This window comes from Panthera onca, chromosome D2, assembly GCF_046562875.1.
Source record: "Panthera onca isolate mPanOnc1 chromosome D2, mPanOnc1 haplotype 2, whole genome shotgun sequence".
In the NCBI taxonomy this organism is placed as follows: domain Eukaryota; kingdom Metazoa; phylum Chordata; class Mammalia; order Carnivora; family Felidae; genus Panthera; species Panthera onca.
In genome coordinates, this window is record NC_138349.1 from 54,194,247 (window position 1) to 54,220,533 (window position 26,287).

At 38.6% G+C, this 26,287-nt stretch overlaps 2 protein-coding genes across 11 annotated transcripts in view; both read right to left on the minus strand.

Annotated features, from left to right (window-relative positions):
- Positions 1 to 7,111, minus strand: part of OIT3 (oncoprotein induced transcript 3) — a 29,440-nt gene extending 22,329 nt beyond the window's left edge. Inside the window, exons 1-3 of one of the 2 annotated variants that reach the window (XM_060642454.3) lie at positions 6,243 to 7,111; positions 1,778 to 2,152; positions 441 to 548 (exon numbers count right to left, since the gene is read on the minus strand). In XM_060642454.3, coding sequence (XP_060498437.1) covers positions 441 to 548; positions 1,778 to 2,152; positions 6,243 to 6,303 — 544 coding nt within the window. In that variant the 5' untranslated portion in view covers positions 6,304 to 7,111. The remainder of the gene's footprint in view (positions 1 to 440; positions 549 to 1,777; positions 2,153 to 6,242) is intronic. The other variant, XM_060642453.3, reaches the window with a different exon arrangement.
- Positions 7,112 to 10,929: 3,818 nt separating this feature from the next.
- The window catches only part of MCU (mitochondrial calcium uniporter), a 205,022-nt gene continuing 189,664 nt past the window's right edge, over positions 10,930 to 26,287 (minus strand). For 8 of the 9 annotated variants that reach the window (XM_060642459.3, XM_060642456.3, XM_060642464.3 and 5 more), the window contains 4 exons: positions 22,186 to 22,346; positions 20,550 to 20,753; positions 14,823 to 14,939; positions 10,930 to 12,883 (listed from right to left, as the gene is read on the minus strand). In XM_060642459.3, coding sequence (XP_060498442.1) covers positions 12,806 to 12,883; positions 14,823 to 14,939; positions 20,550 to 20,753; positions 22,186 to 22,346 — 560 coding nt within the window. In that variant the 3' untranslated portion in view covers positions 10,930 to 12,805. The remainder of the gene's footprint in view (positions 12,884 to 14,822; positions 14,940 to 20,549; positions 20,754 to 22,185; positions 22,347 to 26,287) is intronic. The other variant, XM_060642460.3, reaches the window with a different exon arrangement.

Here is a 26,287-nt window from a genome sequence, read left to right on the forward strand (position 1 = left end):
ACGTTTATTTATTTTTGAGAGACAGAGAGAGGATGAGTGGGGAGAAGCAGGGCGAGAGAGGGACACAGAATCCGAAGCAGGCTCCAGGCTCTGAGCTGTCAGCGCAGAGCTGGATGCGAGGCTCAAACCCACGAACTGTGAGACCATGATCTGAGCCAAAGTCAGATGCGTAACTGAATGAGCCACCCAAGGGCCCCCACACTGGCCACATATTAAGAGCTCCACAGCCACACATGGGTAGGGGCTGCTGTATTGGACAGTGTGAGTCTAGACTGTTCCTCCACATGTATAAATTTGGTTTGAGGCTTTAGTCGCAAACTAAAAAGGCAAATACTGTTCTAAGGGTTTAGAGACACAAACTAGAAAAATGACAGTCAGGAAGTTTTTGATTTGCCTTTTGATGTGAATGGCCTATTTCCACCTCACAATTAGTTTCTTACCGAAGCATGTCTGCCTGTCAGGGCCTAGCACAGTTCCCGGAGAGCACGTGCATTCACTGGTGTCCAAGCAGCTGCCGTGGCAGTCCTCATCACAGATGTCATAAAAATCTGTGGAAAGATAAGGTCGACCTTTCACGACGGGTTAAGGACCAGAGGACACTCATTCATGAGAAAGCCTCATGGGTTCAATCATGAGGTAGGAGCTCTTGGCCAACATTGAGAGTTCTCATAGTTCAGGGTTTATGTAACCCAATGGAAAGAGATACTGCCCAGGGACATCTGTCATTTAGATCAATGGTTCCCAACTTCAGATCCACAGGTGATAGTTTCTGCAAATCTAAAACCTCACCAAATACGAGCTGTAGATTAAATAAGTGTTATGCCCTATTCTCCTATGTATTTTATTTTTTATTTAAAAAGATTTTTTTAAACATTTATTTATTTTTGAGACACAGAGAGAGACAGAGCATAAGTGGGGGAGGTGCAGAGAGAGAGGGAGACACAATCCAAAGCAGGCTTCAGGCTCTGAGCTATCAGATAGAGCCCAATGTGGGGCTTGAACCCATGAACCGTAAGATCATGACCTGAGCCAAAGTTGGACGCTTGACTGAGCCACCCAGACACCCCTGTACTCTATTTCTTAAATGCATACAGATTTTTTTTTAAGTGTCTGACTTCGGCTCAGGTCATGATCTCACAGCTTATGAGTTCAAGCCCCACTTCGGGCTCTGTGCTGACAGCTCAGAGCCTGGAGCCTGCTTCGGATTCTCAGTCTCCCTCTCTCTCTGCCCCTCCCTTGCTTGTGCTTTGTCTCTCTCTGTCTCAAAAATAAATAAACATTAAAAAATTTTTAAATGCATGCAGATTTTGATGGGATTAATAACACAAAAATTTGTTTTAAAATACTACTGATCTCAAGCAGGTTTTTCCCATTACATATCATTTAAAAAAAATCAATGGATACTAAGCACAGTACTACCTTATGGATGTCTGATATATATCTTAAAAAAGGGTCCTCCATACTCAAAAAGGTTAGAAATCCACTATTTAAATAACCCAAGTCAACATTTCATTTTCTAATGTTTTGTTTGAGTGGAACAAAGGCAAAATAAAAAAGAACTGATCAAAGTCATAATTCCTTTCCCTTTCTGTTTCTTCAGGACGTCTCCAGAAACCTAAGAACAGATCACAGAAATCACAATCTGAAGTTACCTGTGACTCTAAATCAATGTTATTTAGACTCCGAGATACTACGATAACTCAATTTCATACAGCATTTTTCTGATGCCATCTGTGGCCCTCATAGGGGAGGAAAAGAGCACAGAGAAGGTACTCACGACCACAGTAGGCATGAAAGCAGACACTGGGCTTGGTCAGACGATATACATAGTAGCCACCCGGACAAGCCTTGACCTCCACCGTGGTGTTCCAGAGGCAGCAGTTCCCACCGAAGCTTGCGCAGGCCTGGCGTTGCACGATGCCGTCACCTTCTAGAGGGTGGCTACCATTGAGCCAGACAGGTGCATGGGTTCCACAATGGTTTTCAGGTATGCAGAAGGTGGGCATGGCATCCCCTGCCATGCCTGTGAAGCGGTACCACTCCCCATCCACATGGTTGTCACATAGAGGGGGGCCCTGAGACTCATCGAACTGGTGGTCCGTGTTCCTCCATGGCTCATTCAAGCTGATGTAAGCAGAGCAGGGATCTAGGGCTGGGGATGAAACAGACACATCAGAGGCAGGCATCTTGTGGTGTTTCCGATTACAATGGCGAAAGCTTGAGTCCACCTACTTCATCTTACATTTTGGGGGGGGGAGGGGCTTAAGAAAGAAAAAATCTAAAAGCCCAAACAGTAGCTGTTTAAGATGCCTCAAGTTGACTTAAACATGTTTTATAATGCCTGTTGCAAAAATTATTTCAAATCTATTTAGGGTTTAGTGTTAACGTTGGACTCAACTTTTTTCCAGAGTAATCATTTGATAGAAGGATAGTTGTTCAGATCAAGGGAGTTTAGGATTATAGTTTCACTGAACTCTGTTCGAGTCAGACAATATTTTGAGTATGGTGTTCACCTAGAGGCTATATTATATGAAAGTATGGACAAATCTGGGGTTCAGTGACCAGACTCAGAAGGGAACCTAAAAATTACCAACTGGGGAAGAAGCAGAGAACTATACTTTGGAGAAAAAAAGACTGAAGAGTATGCATCAGTTTTCACAAATGTAGGTATTCTGTTATTAGAGCAAGAGCAGACTGTTGCAGGGAGGGATTTTAGGTCAGCTATGGACTAACGGAGAGGCCGTATCTCAGTGTTGTAAGCTTTTCATCTAAGACATTTAAACAAAGTATTTGGATGGTCATTTGTAAGCAAGACTGTGAATGACATTTTGCACTACTGGAAAGTTTGACTTGTGAATAAAGGTGTACAGCTCATCCCACTGACAAGGAAAATGCCTCTGGCACAAATCCACTGTTTTGAAATACACAGTACACTGACAAGTAATCACCAAAGATATTCTCAAAGGGAATGTTGGTATATATTGAAAACTTATTGAAAATAGGAACTTTTTGTGTATAAACAATTAGCTACGGCATCACCCTACAGCCAAATTTCTCAAGCATGCCTTTGTAGTGCATAAATCACATGGACAAACATCTTATCAAAAATATTTTAATGACTCAAGACACCAATATCCTCTATATTGTCACTGCTTCCCTCAATTTCAAGGAAACATGGAATTAACGTAGGCAAACTGTCTTTATGAAGAATCTATAAAACCAAGAAATTCTAGAAAGGAATACCAGCCGGAGAGTACTACTATCCTTTGTAATGCACATGAGGCCAACTTACCTGACATTGTAGTCAGGGAATTCACATTAAGACCAATGCGCTTTGTAGACAGAAATTCAGTTTTAGCAAATACTGCACAATAATTAACTGTGGATGGACCATGGTCATAAAGTTTAAGTTGTCTAAGAAAATATTTTGAATTTTCTAAGTCTACTTTTGAACTCCAATTTTCTCTCTAAATTCAGTCACATGTAGAGGAGGGTGTAGCCTAGTGCTAATGGCCCCAAAGAGAATATGAAATTTTGCGAGAGGAAGTAAGGCTATTGCACTTTCTGGAAATAACACATTTGCAGAGCTGCACATGGCAGGAGCCTCTCTCTCTCTTTTAAAATGTGCCTGAGATATTCCAGCTGCGCCTTAGACCGTATGCGATGTCACTTGAGGGCAGGAAATGTCCTCATACAGACTCTCTCCCCTCTCAAAAGGGAAAAATTCCCTCATCTGCTCTCCCAGCTGTGATTCTCTTAAGAAGCAAGGTTTCCAGGGCAATTTTGCAGGTGATTATAAATTCATAGAAATATTTGGTTGATCTCCTTGGCTCTAATTTTATAAGAAATGGTTAGATACTCAACTTTTAATGGCTTTTGCAGAAATTCCTAAACCTCCCTCAACAACTATTTCATGATTTATAAAGTTTTTCCTTAAATTTAACTGTCATTTTTTGGTGTTATTTGTTAAAAGTTCACTTCCTCTCATTGAAGGGAACATATGGCACAAATAGGGGAAATTTACCGACTATGTTCTGTAAAATAAATATATTTTTAAGTTACCCATGCAATATTTTCTAACATTAAATACACCCATTCCTCTCCACTCCTTAGATCCTTTAATAATCTGGCCACTGGTGTGAATTCCTGTGTTTAGTCTCTCAGTGTGGAGTCTGACATTCAGTATTATGCATGCTGCATCCTAAATTGCTGATGTATACACTCCTTAAATGGGAGACCTTCAAAACGAACAATTCCATCGGTTCCTTGCAAAGTTGAGTCCCGGGCCAGCCCTGCCAGGAAGGTCCTCCATCTTGGCCAGGATTCCTGCCTGAGGGCCCCCATCCGCGGACCCCCGTCTGGGATGCACAGAAGCTTGTGTGTCCCCAGGGCTGGCACCTCACGGGGGCCAAGTGCAGAGAGCAAAGTCAGCCAGCGTCCCCACCCTTCCATCCCCAGCCCTCCAGGTGGGGGGGATGCCACCCCTCGGACTGGGTCCAGGCGCCCCCAGTGTCCTTCCTTCCGTCTCCGGTCCTCCCAGTTCCTACTCTTCCCCTGTGCTTCCTGCGCTCTCACTTCCTCTCTTTTCCCTCCCCTCTTTTTTCTTTCACTTCCCCTCTCCTGTAGGGGAAGACCCTCCCTCGGGGCTCCCCAGCTCCCAAAGTCGTTGGTTCAGTTCATTCATTCATTCATTCATTCATTCATTCTTTTTAATTCTCAAGTTAGTTAACATACAGTGTAGTCTTGGCTTCAGGAGTAGAACCCAGTGATTCATCACTTACATACAGAAGCCAGTGCTCATCCCAACAAGTGCCCTCCTTAAAGCCCATCACCCATTTATTCCACCCTCCACCCCCATCAACCCTCAGTTTGTTCTCTGTTTTTAAGAGACTGTTATGGTTTGCCTCCGTTTATTTATCTCGCTTTTGGCATCGAGTCAAAGTTCTAGAAGGGCTGCAATAAATAAATTTAAAAAACCAAAAGATCTGGGAAGAGAGAAGATGTATGATGGGTGGGAACAAGAGGTATTGGAGAGTAAGCAGTAAAGAATGGGAAGAAAGGCAAACAGAAGCTTCCGGGTGGTGGGGGCTACTTTTGCTGGGGCAAGTCTCGGTTAGTTATTGGCAGAAGATACGGGTGATTAAACCTAGCTCAAGTCTATCTTTTTCTAATAGACTATTTTTTAAGAACAATATTAGATTTAGGGAACAATTGAGAAAATAGTACAAAGAGTTTCCATATACTCTGTGCCCAGTTTCCCCTATTATGAAACATTGTACATTAGTTGCAGTACCTTTTCCACAGTTCATGATCCGAAGGTGATACATTATTATTAACTCAAGTCCATAGTTTAGATTTCCTTAATTTTTGCCTTTGTCTTTATTCTAGGATCCCATCCAGGATACCACATTACCTTAATTTTCACATCTCCTTGGGGTCTCAAGCCTATTTTTAATGTGCATCCTTAAAGGTGCTAGAGTAAGACCTGAGTTACCCTGAAGAAATAAATCAGGGTCAATTAAACAGAGCTACTCAAAAGTGCCAAGCAGGATGGCTCTGTCCATCTCGATCTCCTCTTACTCTCTCTTCCAATTAGAACTTAAATTCTATTGGAAAAAGGAGAAATGTGTTAGTAACTGGAACTGAAACTTTGTTTTGCCTCATTGGCCAGTCTTGTGCCAAGCCTGAGAAGGGAGAGAGTTTATGATTCACTCAGTGTATGCAAAAAGTCCGTATTTACAGATGTCTAGACTGAGAAGTTCAATTTATCCAGATCTGTGCCTTTCATGGGGATAGAGCTTTCATTCAGTCCCTTGAATTCATTAAAAACAAAACAAAACAAAACAAAAAAACCAATCAACCAACCAACCAAAAAAAACCCCTCTATCCTCAACTCTAAAGATTATTATCTTTTTTCGCTCTTAAAGTTGGAATTCTACAAGTGCCTATAATATAAAGAAGTTAGAATTCTTTTTACACGTACTCCAAGAAATATTTAGCTTGTGGAAAGCTGTTGGTTGTGGCAAATCCATGGAAATTCTGGATGCCTGGGCAAGAGGCTAACTGGAACATGAAACAGAAATTCTTTGAAAATGTATCTATCATAGGTTATCATACATTTTCTCACACTATTCTAGAACCAGTATTTAAGATATTGGAACCTAGCTCTTAATTATCTGTTCATAATAGCAAATTCCTACATCAAAAAGTGCGTTGTGCCAAGTATGTGACACAAGACTCACCCATTGGTGATGCAGGTGTGATGGTGAGAAAGACGCAGGTGAGAAGCAGGAATTGAGACATCCTTCTAGACCAGCCACCGCAACAGACTAGAAATCCTCTTAATTCCAGTTGTCCTTCGTCTCTTCTTTTTCAAGCACTTTTTGAAAAAGGTCACTAGGCTCTTACGAAAAAAGACTTTACAGTACTGGTTGGGGCTTTATCAGAGGAAGAGGATGAGTGGGATAAGGTGTCCATTGTTCTGGCCTTGACCCCAGATAGAAGCACTGCTTTACGCTGTCAACAGGGTTATTGATGTTTTTCTTCAGTGGGGGAGAAAGCCCGTCACAATCCCTCATCCTCCTATTGTTTTCTCTCAAGAATTCCCTGCACCAAGGCCTCTGGTATCTTATCCAGAAGGGAACGCTAAGTGAGGGACATCCCCTCATGTCAAAATCTTGTTTTGTGACTTCTAGGAATTAATTTCATGGTGTTGCAGCCGTACCATTCATTGCTTATGAAATGAGAATGGGATAAAGCCAAATTGTTGGCACTGGTCATTAGGAAACATCTTGGTCAGATGGTGAAGGAGATTATAAAGGCACACTAAAAAGTAGCAAGGAGACGTGTGGATTAGGGACAACATTCTCTTGAAGCAAGCTCCTAAGTGTGCTTTATTATGGTCTTTGGTCTCAAAACTTCCTAAAAAGAAGGTTTAAGTTGCGTTTTTACCAATTCCAGCAGCAACACCTCAGTTTTCATAGTGTCTTTCTGTTCCAAATTAAAATGGTTTAGTGTTCCTTATTTTACTAATTCTCACACGAAGAGGTAGAGGCTTCAAATTCGGAATGACTCACTCATTAAAAGTAACAATACTGAAAGTGATTCTTACTACAATTTCATTTTTAATTTTTTTTTTTTTTCAACGTTTTTTATTTATTTTTGGGACAGAGAGAAACAGACAGAGCATGAACGGGGGAGGAGCAGAGAGAGGGAGACACAGAATCGGAAACAGGCTCCAGGCTCTGGGCCATCAGCCCAGAGCCCGACGCGGGGCTCGAACTCACGGACCGCGAGATCGTGACCTGGCCGAAGTCGGACGCTTAACCGACTGCGCCACCCAGGCGCCCCTACAATTTCATTTTTAGACAAAAGAGGCAAAATGAAGGGACCTGCGTATTATGTGTCCCCAGACAACCTTTGGTAATTACAGGTCCAGAGTCTGCCAGCTCCCTGACGTTCTACAGTGTGTGGAAACCTGGGACTTGGCAAGCACTAGTACAGGAGATAAGGTAAAGGGAGGATAAAGAGAAGGGTAGAGGACAAGTTTTTATTTTATTTTTTTTACCATTTAAAACAATGTTTATTTATTTATTTTGGTGGGGGGGGGGGGGAAGGGGCAGAGAGAGAGGGAGAAAGAGAATCCCAAGCAGGCTTTGTGCTGTCAGTGCTGAGCCCAACGCGGGGCTCAATTTCATGAATCATGAGATCAGGACCTGAGCTGAAATCAAGTCTGACACTTAACTGACTGAGCCACCGTTTTTGTTTTTTTTTTTTAAAGTCGGTTTCATGCCCAACATGGGGCTTGAACTCATGACCCTGAGATCAAGAGTTGCATGCTCTACTAACTGAGCCAGCCAGGTCCCCCGAAAGATTGTGTTTTTAAATACTATATTAAACCAGGATCTGAATGATACCAAAGTTTCTCTCTCCTACTCTTACCTTGATCTGATGCTTTGGGCTTCTATCATTCGTACACTATTTATATTTCTTGTCCTATAACCAAATTTCTAGTGACTAGGGAAGGGATATTTGTATTAGGAAGTAGTTCACAAATGTGTCTTCTTAATCTCTTGTCATATTTTTTTCCTATGCTAAGTGGCATCCAAATTGGTGTGGCCCCTTTCCTCTAAGGGTTTCAGTTCAATTAAACATTAGTGCTTACTAGGGGCCAAGTGCCATGCTGTCTCTGGTTTTTGACAGTGACTAAAGGTAAAAGTGTTCCTGCAAGCACAGAGTTTACAGTGCTCTAGAGTGGAAAGCTCTAGCAAGGGGTTTCTGTTGATCTAAATTTATAGTTAGCTACTTTATCACTAGCAGATGATAGCAGAACACAGGCAATCTGACCATTTTTAGCTTATTAAGTTGCAATTTGATGGCAGCAATGGATGCATCTGGGACTGAGGAACTGTCTCATTGCAGTTAAGGAGTTAGTGCTCTTAACAGAAAAAACAAAACCCTGCAGTTTCCTGTCCCTGAGAGACCATCTGAGTGCTTCATATGTGTTGCAGAGAAACAGAGGACGTGTGCATGAGATAAACTCAGATTTGCTGCCAGGATTGATGGCCAGAGTCAAGGACTTTTACCAGATAGCCCTTTGGTTCTGTAAACAAGCATTCCCAGGATGGTAGGACCTTTTTTTCTTATTCCTATTTTTTCCTTTTTAGTTGACCTGCCCTTTCATTTTAATTTTTTATGATGAAAAATTTCAAATGTATACAAAAGTAGAAAGAATAATACCAAGCTGCAATTACTAATATTTTGTCAATCTTATTTCTATACCAAGATGCATTTCTAACGTATGGCCTTTTTTACATAACTGTAATGTCATTCTTACTACTATGAAAACTTAGTACTAATACCCATTTCATATTAAAATTTCCCCAACTGTTTCAAAATTTGCATTGCTAGTTTGAAGTCAGGATTCAAACAAGAGCCATACATTGCATAGAGTTATATCTCTTAAATTCTCTTAATCTAGAATGGTCCCTCCCTTTTCCTCAATGCTTACACCATTTGTTGAGGAAAGCCAGTCATTTGTCCTATAGAATGTCTCACGTTCTAGATTGCTTTGACTGCTCCTTGTGGTGTTTTATAGCGTCTCCTTTCCCATATTTAATGTTAATTCTTGTTCATATTTTCTTATTTTTCTAAAGTATGTGCTATTAGAAATTAAAAACAAAAATATTCTGGTGACACTGAAGGAATTTAATGCACCGGAGGAATGCAGGAAATAGATCAGTTAGGAGGCAGATGAACCATTCTGCTGTTCAGGAGAGATCTGAGTTTACCTAACAATCTGAGAGCTACCAGCTTACAAATGGGGGAGGGGAGTGAGTGAGATCATCTATGGAAAATGGGGCCCAAGATGGAACCCCAGAGAAGCCGAACATCAAAGATGTGGGCAGAGGAAGGGGACGCTGCAAACGAGGCCAAGAAGTAGTCAGAGATTTAAAGAAGGAAACTCAAGAGTCGAGTCACAGGAGCAGAAGATATTTTTGAGGAGGGACTGCTCAGTGGATGATGAATTTATAAAACATATGCAAATGAAAATTTATATAGTGGGTCATTTTATATTCAGAATTCATTACAAATTAGCCTATACATTTATCCTAAGGATGTAACTATGTAGTGCGTTCTGGAAGAGAACAAGTTTGTACTTACTTGGGAGAGCAACAAACTAAAGATTGTTGGCAGTGATAAAAATGAATTACAACTGTCAACAGTTTTGGTGAAACTGAGTTCCAAAATCTAAGAAATTCCACTTTTCTGTGAAATCTCTCTAGATTGATTTTAAAAATTCAACCTATTTGTTTTTGTAAGCATCTACTATGTCCTCACCACAACCCTTGAGAAGCAAGATACAGCAGTACATGTGACATGAGCTCTATTGTTTCCATTTACCATATTCACCACACTCACCAATTCTCCGTTACTCGGTCTGGTTGTTTGGTCATAGGAATGCACTGATGGGTTGGGACACAGACGTCTTCTCTGTGCCTGTTTCCTTCTCTTTAAAGCACTGGGCTGACTAGACCAACGGTTCCCATCGGAATCACCAGAAGGGCTTATTACACACACATTGCTGGACCAGTGCCTAGTTTCTGATTCAGTGGGGATCAGAGAAATTGCATTTTTAACAAGGACATACCAGGTTGCTGCTCCAGCAATCATACCGTGAGAACCCTTTTACTTTTTCCATCTCTAAAAGTCTATTATCCCTTAGCAAAACTGCATTATCTACACTCACTAATGGATTTAACTCTCTATTATCTATCTCCACTGAAAATTCACTGAAGCCTAACAATGTTGTGGAATGTGTAGACATTATTTGCTGAAACCAAACAGTGGCTTAACGTTTTCAATCTTATTTTCTTCCACCTTACTTCAGTCTCAGGGATGTCTGCTCTCAGTACATCTCACACTGCACTAAATACAGTCAGACATTTAACGTTTAACATATGATTTTTGATAGGCCGTCAATGGATTAGGTAGCATGTGATATTTTCCTGTTTGGTGATCATACAAACTCTTAAAATAATGAAGATTTAATCTTGGTTCATTCTTGAACAACTTTCTGAAGTCCAGAAGACCACACTGGGAAATCTGGTGGTCTGATACAATAGAAAATTTTCCTGGTAGTCAGGAGATAAGGATATTGGTCTCAGTCTTGCCATTGGCTGTATTACGGCTGTAGAAGTCACTTAACCTCTGGTAGCTCTGGAAAATTAGGAAAATACTGACCATTTTAGATTCAGGAAGCATGAATGAAATGCCTGTTTTTAAAATACGGGCTCTAGTAACCAAATTTAGTTTCAAAATAGTAGTTTTATAAAAATTAATTTTAGAAGTAAACGCTTCTCCACCTAGAATTACAGGAAAATAAGGTTTTGTTTTCTTGGTTTTGCTTTAAAGAATAAGATGCTATAGTTCAAAAATTGAATAAGTATTTATTGTTCCAGAAGGTACATTGCTTTTTATACATATTTCATAAATGATACAGGATTTTACACATGTTCAGTATTTTGCTATTTGTGTAAAGGACTTTTCTCCACATCTTCCCTCCCTTGCCTCCCACACACCCTGAAAGGATTTGCTCATTGCACTGTGCTGTTTCTTCTTAAAAACCCTGCACACAAACAGGATAAATGATTTAAAAATAATTCACATTAACTTAACAAAAATAAATGAGGGGAGGGGCTGAACGACTGGGGGGAGGGAAGGGGGGACATGCGCCCTTTCATTCCAACATGCCAGTGGAAGGGGTGGCGGCAGCAGCGGCGGCGGTCCTGGCTAGCCTTCGACCTCTACAAGGCACCTGGAGTCTGGGTTTGTCGCCTAAAGTGTTTCTTTTCATACACAATGATCCCAAAGGAGGACGAAAATGAGAAAGAAAGCTCCTTGCCACAATGAGGAGGGATGAATCATGTGAAAGAAAAAGCCAATCAGCTGTGTGGCAAGCCTCATCATCCTTTCCATCCTGCCCCCCACCGTAGTGCAAAACAGGATATTAGACACAGATTCCTTTGACTCTTCAACTGCAGATGTCATCTGGAAGTATGGTAGAAAATATTTTGATAGAGTATAAGATTAATTCTTCCTTCTCTCAATTTAAGATAAGAAAAAATAGGGTGAAGAGGGCAGGTTGAAGGAAGCCATAGAAATGTATTCTTGTATAAAGATAAATTGCACCCTTTGAGATCCACACACTTGATTTACAACTATTAAAGTGGTGGAGGTGGGAGGGCTCACAAACAGGGTGGAAGTGTGTGTCCTTCAAGATTAACAAAATCTCCAGACAAGGCAGCACCACCTGGGTGGGCTGGAATGCTGTCACACAAGCAGACTAACAGCATTGAAATTATTCTGGTTCTGAAATGGCTAGAGAGCCATGATTTTTAGCCAATCTGTAAACCTTACATCTTCCTGATTTGGTAATACAGCTGAACCCCCCCGCCCCCCTCTGATTTGAGTTGTGGAGGGAGAGGGGAATATCAATAGGATAGTTAAATAAAGGAGGGAAACTCTGCCTCCTTTTAAAGATTAATTAGTAAAAAAACAAAACGAAACGAAACAAAACAACCTCATGCAGTGTTGCCAATGATTCCTAGATACTGATCCAGAGCACTGGAATATACAGACATTTAAGAAGGTATTACGGGATAATCCAAAGTGTCAATTATCAAACAGTTGTAAGTTGGTTCCAACTATCATATGGATAAAATTAGTGTAACCAACAGGAGTGGGTGGTCAGAAAAGGGCACAAATAGGAGAGATTCCTGGTAACTTTGCAGAGACTGGGTCCAATTTAAAATAAATGCTAATGGCACGGGCTCAGACTCTGTTTGCCACCCACATATCTTGAGGATTTGCTTTTCTGGTATATTTATTTACTCCTATGTCAAAAATAAGAAAAGTTAAATTAAAAAAAAATTAGAGCTGAGTGGGGTGCTGGTGTGTTACTGTTTTGCTGACCCTGCAAAGAAGATGCAAGAAAGGAACACCCCCAGCATCCTTTTCTCCTTATGAATCTCTCAACTGTATAATGCATCATTTTCATCCAGAAACTAAGATGCTTGATTAAGACAATATTCACTAAGCCCTTTGAGCTTACATTCCACAAAGCCTGATCCTCAGATTTTAACATTCCCTTCTTCCCTAAGATCCTTTTTGTTTTTGTTTTTAATTAAAGGTAAAAACCCTCTACCCCGACATCCTCCCAGCTTCCACCTGCAATGCTTTAATTAAAAAGGCAATAGTTATAAACAGGTGTTCTTTCTGCCAGGATTCAGAGGCTCTTTGCAGATCAATCTTTTTCACCAATTTGTCGAAGGGGCAGATGTACTTGTAATGGGTCTCTCAGTCTCTTAAGGTCCATTTCTGCCTAAAATAGAAACAAAAGGTGAGAAAAACTGGCTAGTGAAGCGTTCAGTGATATTACTGTCTCCAGAGAAAAGGAAATTTTCTTTTCTGCATCACTATGAATCACAGAAATCATCTCAATTACTTTTAAAATAAGAGTGCCTCAGAGGCAAAGGGCTTTAAAGGCACAGGACTACAAAGGGGGACCAGAATGGAAGTCTGTCCCCGCAGTTTCAGCTGTCAACAGAGCCTTCAGAAAAGGCTGAAGGCCTATGCTGTCAATAGGCCAGGACTTGGGGATCCAAGAACATGGGGGAGCATCTGATGTACCTTGATGGCATTTCTCGAGAGAAAAGCCGTTTCATAAGCCTTTGTCTGGATCCAGAACTTTAATTTATGCAGATTCAAATTTATAATTTTAATTATGCCCCAGACCTTAGTTGTTCGTCCAATAGTTGTTTTAAGTTTTTCACTTAGTTTAAAAAAAAACAAACCAGGATTTGCTGTCAACAACAGCACTTTCAAAATTCACACACGCTGGACCTCAACCCTGAGGAGCTGGATTAATAGGCTCAGGGTGAGGCTGAAGCATCTGTATTTTTAACAGCTCCAGAGATGATCTGGTGCATTCCCTCCAGCTGAGAACCACCACCCGGAGCAACAGAAGACACCAGTCCACTTAGGCCAAGGCGGGAAGGCAGACTAAGCCTATTCAAAGCGCAACCCATCACCAAAAAGGGACAGAGAAGGGCAACCAAACCTTAAAGAGGGTGGAAGAGCTTCTAGAAATTTTTGAAAAATCTCTAAAGTCATGTAAGACTACAGAGAAGAGGAATGAAGATTTATTTACGGAAATCAAAGATATCAGAGGGAGGCACACTCAGAATTTTGAAAGGTAACTATTATGAAAAATAAAGTACATCTTTTTTTTTTTTTTTTTTTTTAAGCATCTTTGGGGTGCCCGGGTGGCTCAGTGGGTTAAGCATCTGACTTTGGCTCAGGTCATGATCTCACGGTTCGTGAGTTCCAGCCCTGCATCGGGCTCTGTGCTGACACCTCAGAGCCTGGAGCTTGCTTCGGATTGTGTGTCTCCCTCTCTCTCTGCCCCTCCACTGTTTGCCCTCTGTCTGTCTCAAAAATAAATAAACATTAAAAAAATTAAAAACATTGGGCTCTGTGCTGACAGCTCACAGCCTGGAGCCTGCTTCAGATTCTCTGCCCCCCCCCCCCCACTCTCTCTCTCCCTCCCCCCCCCCTCTCTGCCCCTCCCCTGCTCATGCTCTGTCTCTTTCAAAAATAAACATTGAAAAAAAATTTTTTTAATTAAAAAAATAAAAAAAGTATCTTCTAGTTCAATAAACTCTGACTTGTGCCTGGCAAACACTTGTAGTAGTCTCTCTTACCTGGATTTTATTTTTGCCCCATTGCTACCACACATTATAGGTGGAAAACATTTGAATTATTGTAAAAGATTTTTAAAAGGGAGAAAAGTAAAAAAAGCCAACTTTTGGGATGCCTGGGTGGCTCAGTCAGTTAAGCATCTGACTCTTGATTTTGGCTCAGGTCATGATCTCATGGTTTGTGAGATCAAGCCCTGCTTGAGATTCTCTCTCTCCTTTTCTCTCTGCCCCTCCCCTGCTTGTTCTCTCTCTGTCTCTAAAAAAAATTAAAATGTTAAAAAAAATAGACAAACTTAAAGAACAAACAAAAAGTAAACATAGCTCTACAAATTTCAATATGCTGGAGTTAATAGGACAGACATGACCCATCATCTCTTCACCTGCTTGTGTTCTAAAACTTTCCAGAGAGGTATCCATGCTAAAATAGTCATTTTTATCAACTGAGGAATAATTTATATAGGAAGAAGAGGGTTGGCTCATTCTTTCAGAGTTTACCCATTGAAACACTATAGCACCATACAAAATGGGACTGGAATTTATTTTTATTTTTGGAAAACTTACCTGAGCAATTGCATCCTTGAGTTGATTATATTTCTCTAGGTCAAAACGTGACTTTTTGGCTCCTTTATGGAAAAATAATAAGTATTGTCTGTCTCTGGCTTCTGGATAAACATATTCCTACAAAAATAAAGGAGAAATTAAGTTATTAGTCCTTAGAATGCCCCTTAGAATACTATCTTTACAAAATAAGCATCTACTAACTGTTGATCAGATTCAATACACGTGCACAGTTATAAAGATACATACTGATGTGTTAAATATTTATTTCTTAAACATTTTTTATTGTGAAACAGACACGTAAGTGTATACAAAACAAAAATGTACATCACAATGAATCATCACTAAATGAATATGTTAATCATCACCAGATAAAGAAAATCTCACACTGCCAACAACCAAGAAGGCTTCCTTGTGCCTTCCCAATTATTAACCTTTCCTTTCTCCCAAAAGGAATCACTATCTTGCCCTTAATGGTAATTGTTTTCTTTCTTTCTTTATAGCTTTCCTACTTAAGTATGCATCCCTTTCAACTCTATGGCTTAGTTTTACCTGTTTTTTGAATTTAATAAAAATAGAGTCAGACAGTAGGTATTCCGTATGGCTACTTTCACTTAATACTATGTTTGCAATATTCATCCTTTTATAGTCCACTCATTTCCATTGCTATGTTATATTCTATTGTATGACTACATCACAATTTATTTATCCACTGTACTACTGATAGACTTTTGGTTGCTTCCAGGCTTTGGCTATTATGAATAATGCTGGCAAGAACATTTTTGGGCTTAACTCTTCTGTTGGATATATACCTATGAATGGAGATCCTAGATCATAAGGTATGCCTGTGTTCAAGTTAAGAAGTGATATCAAACAGGTTTCTAAAACGATTGTACCAATTACACTCCCATCAGCAGGATATGAGAGTTGGCATCATTCTATACCCTTGCCAATACTTGGTGTTGCCAGTTAAAAGAAAAATATTAGCCATTCTGGTGTGTGTGTGTAGAAGTACTACTTCGTTTTTAAAAACAGCTTTACTGAGATATAATTCATATACAATTCACCCATTTAAAGTGTAATGTTCAATGGTTTTTAGTGTATTCATGAAGTTGCGCCACCACCACTGCAATCAGTTTTACAACATTTTTATCATCCCCAAGAGAAATCCTGTACTCTTCAGTAGTCACTTCCTATCTCCCTTGACGTCTCCAGTTCCAGACAACTACTAATCCATGCCTCTACAGAGTTGCCTTCTGGACATTTCATATAAATGGAATCATACAACCTGAGCCTTTCGTGTCTGCCTTCTTTTAAGGTTCATCCATTTGTAGCACGTATTGGTACTTCATTTCTTTTTATTGTCAAGTAATAAATCCATTCCACTGAATGGATATACCATATTTTATTTATCCATTAATCAACTGATAGACATTTGGGTTGTTTCCACTTTTTGGCTATTATGAATAATGCTGCTATGAATATTCCCATACAAGTTTTTGTGTGAACATGCTTTCATTTCTCTTGGATATCTATAGCATTTTCCTGATCACTCATGAGGCTGAGACCTTTTTATTAGCCATTTGCATTTTCTTTTTAAGATGTGCTTATTCAAATCTCTTGCCATCGTTGTCTATTGAGTTGTCTGTTTTTTTCTTACTGACTAGTAAGATATGTTTATATATTCTGGTTATGGACCCTTTGTTGGATATATGTACTACAAATATCTCCTCCCAGCCTGTTTGCCCTTTTAATGGTGTTCTTTAGTAAACAGAAGTTCCTAATTTCAATATAGTGGGATTTATCAATTTTAGTCTTTATGATTAGCACTTTTCATTCTGTGTAAGAAGTCGCTCCCTATTCCACAGTAATTAACATATTCTCCTATATTATCTTCCAGAAGCTTTATTGTGTTACCTTTCATATTTGATTGATAATCCATCTAGAATTAATTTTTGTTAATTAAAGATGTATAAAGTCATTTCATTTTTTAATGTAGATATTTATAGAAAGACGACTCTCCTTCCTTTGCAGTGCTCTTTTTAAAATCAAGTTCATTTATACCAGGTCTATTTTTACATTCTCTCATCCATTCCATTGGACTATTTGCCTATCCTTGTGCCACTGTCTGAATTACTATAGTATGATAAATAAAGCTATAGTCTTCCATATCCAGAATGGCAAGTCCTCTTACCTAGTTTTTCTTTAAGAATTTACTGGCTTTTCTTACCCTTTTACATTTTTATAGAAATTCTAGAAGCAGCTTATTTAAATCTCTTCTCCCATCCCCAAAACTGTTGGGATTTTGACTGGGATGGCACTGAATCACATCAATCAATTTGGATACAATTGACATTTTTTAGTATTTACTTTTCTAGTCCATGAACATGTTTATTTCACTAAGTTTCCTTTACATTTAAGTTTTTCTGCATAGAGGTCTTACACATGTTTTGCATGATTTACAGGTATATACATATACACACACACACATATATACATATATATGTGCATATGTACATATATATGTATATGTATATATATGTATATATGTCTGTGTATGTGTATATTTTCCAGTGGGCATACTTAAAGGGAATTAATATAATGCTTACCCTTAGTCTTAATGAATGATAGACATAAAAATGAAGGAAAAGACATTTTCCCAAATGCAAAACTGCTACTTTCCAGTAATGTTATTATAAAAGACAGAATGGTACACATTTCCAAATTCATTTTTGTTACTCTCCTGATTAAAGAAACAAATGCTTGACAACATGGTTTTGGGTATATGCTGAATCTGCACAGATTATAATTTTGGCCCCCTTTTTTTTGTACTTTCAAGTTTTAATTTAAATTCCAGTTAGTTAACATGCAGTGTAATACTGGTTTTAGGAGAATTCATTACTTACATATAACACCCAGTGCTCATCAGAAGTGCCCTCCTTAATACCTATCATACATTTAACCCATCTCCCCACCTACCTCCCCTCTAGCAACCTCAGTTTGCTCTCTATAGTTAAGAGTCTGTATCTTGGTTTGTCTCTTTTCCCCCCCATGTTCATCTGTTTCATTTCTTAAATTCCACATATGAATGAAATCACGTGGTATTTGTCTTTCTCTGACTGACTTATTTTGCTTAGCATAATACACCTAGCTCCATCCACATCATAGCAAATGGCAAGATTTCATTCTTTTTGACAGCTGAGAAATATTCTGTTGTGTGTAGATATATGTGTGCATGTATGTGTATACATACATGCATGTACATATGTGTACACGTATACATATACAAGTGTACATATACACATACATGTGTGTGTATATACATACACACACACAAACACACACCTTATCTTCTTTATCCATTCATTAGTCGATGGATATTTGCACTCTTTCCATAATTTGGCTATTGTTGATAGTGCTGCTATAAACATTGGGGTGCATGCATCCCTTCAGATCAGTTATTTTTGTATCCTTTGGGTAAATACATAGTGGTGCAATTGCTGGACCATAGGTTAGTTCTATTTTTAACTTTTTTGAGGAACCTCCATACTGTTTTCCAGAGTGGCTGCACCACTTTGCATTCCCACCAACAGTGTAAGAGGGGTTCGTTCCCCTTTCTCTGCATCCTCACCAACACCTGTTGTTTCCTGTGTTGTTAATTTTAGTCATTTTCACAGGTGTGAGGTGATATTTCATTATAGTTTTGATTTGTATTTCTCTGATGATGAGTGATGTTGAGCATTGTTTTCACGGGTCTGTTAGCCATCTGGATGTCTTCTTTGGAAGTGTCTATTCATGTCTTCTGGCTGTTTCCTCACTGGATTATTTGTTCTTTGGGTGCTGAATTTGATAAGTTCTTTATAGATTAACCCTTTCATTTGGCAATATCTTCTCGCATTCCAAAGACTGTATTTTAGTTTTGTTGATTGTTTCCTTTGCAGTGCAGAAGCTTTTTATCTTGATGAAGTCCCAATAGTTTATTTTTGCTTTTGTTTCCCTTGATTCAGGAGACATATCTAGTAAGAAGTTGCCATGGCTGATGTCAAAGAGGTTACTGCCTGTGTTCTCCTCTAAGATTTTGGTGGTTTCCTGTCTCACACTAGGTCTTTCATACATTTTGAATTTACTTTTGTGTATAGTGTAAGAAAGTGGTCCAGTTTCATTATTCTGCATGTTGCTGTCCAGTTTTCCCAACACCATTTATTGCAGAGACTATCTTTTTTCCCTTGGATATTCTTTCCTGCTTTGTTGAAGATTAGTTGACCATATAGTTATGGGTCCATTGCTGGGTTTTATATTTTGTTCCATTTATCTGTGTGCCTGGTTTTGTGCCAGTACCATATTGTCTTGATCACTACAGCTTTGTAATATAACTTGAAGACCTGAATGGTAATGCCTCCAGCTTTTCTTTTCTTTTTCAAGACTGGCTATTCAGAGTCTTTTGTGATTCCATATAAATTTTAGGATTGTTTGTTCTAGCTCTGTGAAAAATTGCTGGTGTTATTTTGATAGCAATTGCATTAAATGTGTAGATTGCTCTGGGTAGTATAGACATTTTAATAATGTATGTTCTTCCAATCCATGAGTGTGGAATGTTTTTCCATTTCTTTGTGTCCTCTTCAATTTTGTTTATAAGTGTTCTATAGTTTTCAGAGTACAGATCTTTCACCTCTTGGTTAGGCTTATTTCTAGGATGTATCTTATGGTTTTTGGTGCAATTGTAAATGGGATTGATTCCTTGATTTCTCTTTCTGCTGCTTCATTATTGGTATAAAGAAATGCAACAGATTTCTGTACATTGATTTTGTATCCTGTGACTTCACTGAATTCATGTATCAATTCTACCAAGTTTTTGGTGGAGTCTTTCAGGTTTTCTGCATAGAATATAACGTCATCTGCAAATAGTGAAAGTCTGACTCTTTCATGCTAATTTGGATGCTTTTTATTTCTTTGTGTTGTCTGATTGCTAAGGCTAGGACTTCCAGTACTATGTTAAATAACAGTGGTGAGAATAGACATCCTTGTCTTGTTCCTGACCTTAGGGGGAAAGCTCTCAGTTTTTTTCCACTGAGGAAGATATTAGCTGTGGGTCTTTTGTATATGGCCTTTATGATGTTGTACTTCTAGATATTTTTAAAAGCCATTTTAAGTTACATCTTTTAAAGTTTAATTTTATAATTGTTACTGGCATATAAATATGCAGTTGATTTATGTATACTAACCTTGTATTCAGTAACCTCATTAAATTGACTTATGGATTCTAACCAATTATATGTACATGTTTTTCTATTTTTTTAATGTACAAAATCTTTGAATAATGTCAATTTTCTTTTTCTTTCTTTCTTTCTTTCTCTTTCTTTTCTTTCTTTCTTTCTCTCTCTCTCTCTCTCTCTCTCTCTCTCTCTCTCTTTCTTTCTTTCCATCTATTATAGCTTTTTCTTGCCTTCTCCTTCCAGAGATGATTTATGGCTATTTATGATGATTTATGTTCAGCATCATGCCTAACACACAATTGGCATGCAGGTGCACATACTCGTGTGTGTGTGTGTGTGTGTGTGTGTGTGTGTGTGTGTGTGTGTTGTGTGTAGGATAAATGGGTACTTAAAGGGAATTGGCCTTAGAAAGAACACGAGAACACAAGAGAAAAGAAAACTAATTTGACAACCAAAACTTCATTCATCATAAAACTTCATTCATCTCATAAAAAGTTACTCGAAGAGGAATTCTTACCTGACGTGTCATTACAAAATATGCATACATTGCCATGGCACTTCCATAAGTGATAAAGTAGGTGACTGGCTCCATGATGTCCCAGGAGTATTCCCACCAGGTAAGCCGGGCCAAAATGCCAAACTGTGTGGCCATGTAGGCAAGTCCACCCCATAGCACCAAAGTGGTCCTCTTCTCAGCTTTTCTGCTAATCTCAATTCGTACCTACGGGGCACACATGATCAGTCAACGATAAGGCATAAGGCATTTTAAATTTAAACTGTTCTACGTTCATTAAAGAAATAGGTATCATAATCAAGACATGTTAGTCTCAATTCTAACAAATGTAGTTTGTCTTCCTTAATAGTATCTGTAGTTTCTACTGGAGAAAATATTTTGTAGGAGTAACACTTTTCTTAGGACATTTGTGTTTTGTGTTGCACCCTAGAAGTAGATGAAAATATGGTGAAACTACGGGAGTGAATAAGTAAGTGTCTACAACTCTTCAACCAACTACACAATTATCTTCTTTGCAGGAGGGATATGAAACCATGCCAGTGTTCTCTTACTGTCGTATACAAAATTTAATCTATTCTCGTTCCTTATGCAAGGGGCCTGTCAGGGCACAGAATAGCACAGTGAGTCAGAGCATGAACTCTGGATTCAGAGCAAATGCACTCAGGCCCTAATATGCAAATCATTGTCAGTGTCATTATAGAGTTCTTCTGAGGACTAAATAACAGAATACAGGTAAAATACTTGGCACAGTTTCCAGCACATAGTAAATATTCAACAAGGATGATAATTTATTTTGTTACGCCGATACATTAAAAAATACTTTACATTTTGAAAAGACCAAATTTAAAACTCATCCTCCTTCACAACAGTTCAAGTTTAATTGATCACATTCCTAATGGTCTTAAATTTACTGAGGATGACCTTGAGATACTGGTTATTTTTAAAGAAATCAGAAAATGCACAATATTGAGTATTTTGTTCCCTTTCTTAATCTCAAAGTATTTGCATCATCATTAAAAATAAGAACGACATATGTTTACTATAAACATCTGGAAAAATGTAAAGAAGTAAATCAATCATAATCCTACTATTCCATTAGCATTTTGGATTATGTTCCTTCTGACTTTTTTCTGTGTGTATACTTATACATACACATAAATGTGCACAGCTATATGCACGACACATTTAAAAATTGATCACAGTATGTACTAATATGCACAGTATTTTATAATATACTTTTCATAAAATTATGAATATTCTTCTATTGCATATTAGATCTATATAATCATTTTTAACAGCTGCATAATAATCCACATAATATTAATTCTTAACTTGGCTAAAACCATTATCCATTACACTCGGGACTTTTTCCAATCAGCAATTATTTCATCTTTTGTTGCAAAGGCGGTAAATCTGGTTAAGGGCAGAAATTTAGACTTCAAAGTTCTAAGTCCTCTAATTCCTTGTTAAGTCTTTTCTTAGCTTGACTGGAATTTTTTTATGGTTCAGTCCCCAAAACTAAAGGACTAGTTTGAATGACATAGCTCAATTACCAAAAGAGACAGATGGAAAAAAAGCAGACATATATACTCTTGAAAAATTAGTGGTGAAGAGGAGGGTCTGAGATTTGAATTGGCACCTTTTCCAGGGGAGCCAGTTGCTGTTTGAGATCCTCTAATCTTTCAATAAGCTCCCTTTCCTTGTTTAACTGGTGCTGCTCGATGCACAGTGTGGTGTATAGCTGCTGGACGAGTGTCTTTACATCGTTCAGTGTTGCTGCATTTTCGTGGCTTAAGAGGTCTGAAAAAGAGGGGTTACATTGTTTTAAACGTATGCCTTAGCTGGAGAGTTGCTATTCCTAGGGCTATCAGACAATGATAAGAACAAGACAGAGTCATCCACCACAGGGATCCCACCATCGGTTTCTTTCAGTGTTCAACTGAAGGGAAGTGATAGTTCCTTAAAAAAAATTTTTTTTTTCAATGTTTATTTTTGAGAGAAACAGAGTGTGAGCAGGGGAGGAACAGACGGAGAGGGAGACACAGAATCCAGACCAGGCTCCAGGCCCCAAGTTGTCAGCAGAGAGCCCGATGCAGGGCTTGAGCCCACGTACTGAGAGGTCATGACCTGAACTGAAGTCGGACGTCCAACGGAGCCCCCTTTTTAAAACAGAGGTAACTACCAATCCTAGAAAGTAAGTTCATATTTGGGCAACTTGAAAATTTTGAAGCCAACATCTACCATTATATTCTTGGAAGTCAAAATGCTACAAATAAGGCTATAAATAATCATAATCTTCATTACATAAAAAATTTAAGGCAGTATATTAAAAACTAGTAGAGAGGTTCAGAATCAATCTCACTATTATGCTCATTAAAATGCTTATCTAGAATTTATCTGTGGTCTTGCCATTTCAATTGGTGATTTTCTTCCTGTTTAACACCTGAGGAAAAAATACACAGTATTTCAAATTTGCAAATACAAATGTATAAATAAAAATACAATTATCCTAAAAAGATTAGCCTCCATACACCTTCCCCGCATACCAACTTTTATTTATTCCTGTTAGGAAAAGACACAGAATAGCAGTTTGGACTTCAATATCATGTTTTAGAGGGCATGAAGGTTAAGAGAATGATTGAAAGTGTAAAAGATTGAATTCTTTGATTCAATATCCTCTTCTATGAATAGCATGTGTTTCCAGAAATCTAAAAATTATGTTTTGAGAATATAATAAAAAATAAGCTATCTCAGCTGTCAAAGAATAAAAAAAAAAAGACACAAGGAATAAAACTTTTGTTTTAAAATCTTATTAGCCTTGGGGAGCCTGGGTGGCTCAGTCAGTTAAGTACCCAGCTCAGGTCATGATCTCCTGGTTCGTGAGATCGAGCCCCATGTTGGGCTCCGTGCTGACAGTGCAGAGCCTGCTTGGGATTCTCTCTCTCCCTCTCTCTCTGTCTCTCCCCTGCTTGTCCATGCACTCTCTCTCAAAATAAATAAATAAACTTAAAACAAAAGTTAAAATGTTAAATAAATCTTAGCCTCAAATGTGACATTTTGTTAGGTATAGCCATAAGGTCAGCCCTCTTTTTTTTTTTTTTTTTTTTTTTAACGTTTATTTATTTTTGAGACAGAGAGAGACAGAGCATGAATGGGGGAGGGGCAGAGAGAGAGGGAGACACAGAATCCGAGGCTCCAGGGTCTGAGCTGTCAGCCCAGAGCCCGACGCGGGGCTCGAACTCACGGACCGTGAGATCGTGACCTGAGCCGAAGTCGGACGCTCAACTGACTGAGCCACCCAGGCGCCCCGGTCAGCCCTCTTCTAATTCAAAATAAACCACAGTCAAAATTAGCTGTGTATTTAAACTTTTTTCAAGGATGTCCATGAGTACAGTTATCAAAAAATTCAATCAATGAAAAATTCAAATAAGGACAGCAAGTTGGATTACAGAAGAGCTGATACAGTAAAATGGGATATAGTACCTAGCACAGTTTCTCGCAACTTTGGTAAATGCGTGCTGAATTAATGGGAACAGACAAAAGCAAGAGCACTTTGAGTTCTAGAAGTCATCTATGTCAACAAGGTTTTCTTTGCATTGAAGTTGTAGCTCATGTTTGCATGTGGCTTTATACTTTCCAAAGTTACCAGAAGAGGAAGCTGTACTCTAGAAGGCAGTAACTTGTTTGGAATATCAGTGAAGTGGTAGGATGTCTCCTGACTCCATAACTGGAACTGAGTTATAATGATTCCACCATATAATAATATTTCTCCTGAAAATGTGGTCCCCTTTCAAAAGACAATTCCTTAAGTAGTGGTCAATTATCTATGGTTGTTGAAATCTTTTCACATATATCTCATATTATTCTCACAATAACAGGAGTAAACTTGGTGCCCAAAATTTATAAATGAGGAAACTGAACCCCAAAGATAAGATTAACAAATGTTTTTGTGTAAGTTACTGATCTAGTCACTACAGAGGGAAAAAAAATAAAATGTGAGGTGGCTGTTCTCCTTAATGAGGTCTAATAATAATATATATGAAATTACAGAACTAGTAGGGAGTGGACAAAGATCTGAAGGGTAGTCCATTGGCTTTCCTATTTGACGCTCTTTCTTTTCCCATTTTAACTTTCAATACTTTAAGTATTATGTGGGGAATAAGTTTAGGAATTCCCTGAGCTTGCAATGATGGGTTAACAAGGCTTAGGATGAAAGCATCCAAAATCAGGTAATCAGGTAATCAAAGCTAGGTAATCAGGGTGGAAGCCCCCCCTCCCCCACCCCCCTCCCCCACCCCCCTCCGGCAACTAAGTAGGATAGCAGAAAGCTGCTTTCACAGGAGGGAAGGACCAGAATGGGTAAAGAGGTAAATAGGCTACAGACAGCAGCAGGGTGAAGTTTTTGCCCAGAGCAGAGATAATGGAGCTAATTAACAAAAGAAAGGTGCCTTGTTGACCCCGAGGTAGTAAGCTCTACCTGTCTTATCCTCTAGGCAAGCTAAAATAGACAGGCTGCACCTTATGCCTGCCTAAACAACCATCTGCCTGGTGCTGGGATTTTGTTTTGTATTGACCCAAACCCCTAACACTGCATATCTTCAAAACCCTCTTTCTCTCACACACAGGAGTTAATGTTCACAGTTTCATTGTCTCTTTGTGAATATCCATCATGCTTGTAAGCTTTCTGATCCCAATAAAAATGGAGCAAGGACCTTTATTCGGGGCTCTTGTCTCTTCCTGGACATTAGCCTCTTTCACATTTTAATTCTGCGTCTGCTCTCTTCCTGGACAAGAGAGAACTCCAGACCCTGAATCTACAACAGTAATGTATTTGCTTAGAAGTCCAAGGAAGGAAGGGAGGGAGGGAGGAAGGGAAAAAGGGAGGGGAGGAAGAAAAAAGGAGAGGAAGCAAGTAAGCAAAACTAAACAGAATCTCTTCTCTTCCTTTTCCTAATGGAGCATGGACATGTTAACGATCAAACATATAGAGACAATCATAACCTGAAAAATCCATAAAATTGGAAATCAGGCTTGGAAATTGTTTTACAAAAAAGCAAGTCTCTATTAGAATATCATTCATTGAAAACCTGTTAATTTAAAAATTAATATTTCTATTATGGCCTCTGCTGTGTAGAAAATTTATTTTTTGTATCAGTCTTTTCTTTTATGGCTTCTGGGTTTTATGTTATAGTTAGAAAGCTTTTTCTCATTTCAAGGTTATAAAAATATTTCTCTTTTGATTGTCTTTCATTACTTTAAATATTTCTTTTTCTTCTTCAAAATCTAACTTTTTGATCCACATATTCTTTGACATAGTCTTCCACTTCCAAGTATTTTTCTTATATGTACACTCAGAGACTTCCTAAGTGACACATTCAGGATTATTTGATGCCATAATATATACTACAGCAAAAGATGAAAACTACATAAAAGTCCATCAATAAGTTATAAAATAAGCAGTTAAGTAAATGATGATATACATTCATACAATGCAATACAAGTGCAATACAATGTGAAAAAGAATGAGGAATTTTTTATGTACTGGTATAGTAAGATTTTCAGAAAACACCATTAGATGAGAAAAGCAGTTTGGTGGTTTTATACCTTGCCAATCTAGCTAAACTGGAATTATGTTTTCGAAAATACCCATCCCTGTATGTAGGGTTCAGAGTTAGCATTAACCAAATGAGAAATTCAAGTAAGATTTTGGAAGGCGGAAGTGAGGCAGAAGCCATTATGCT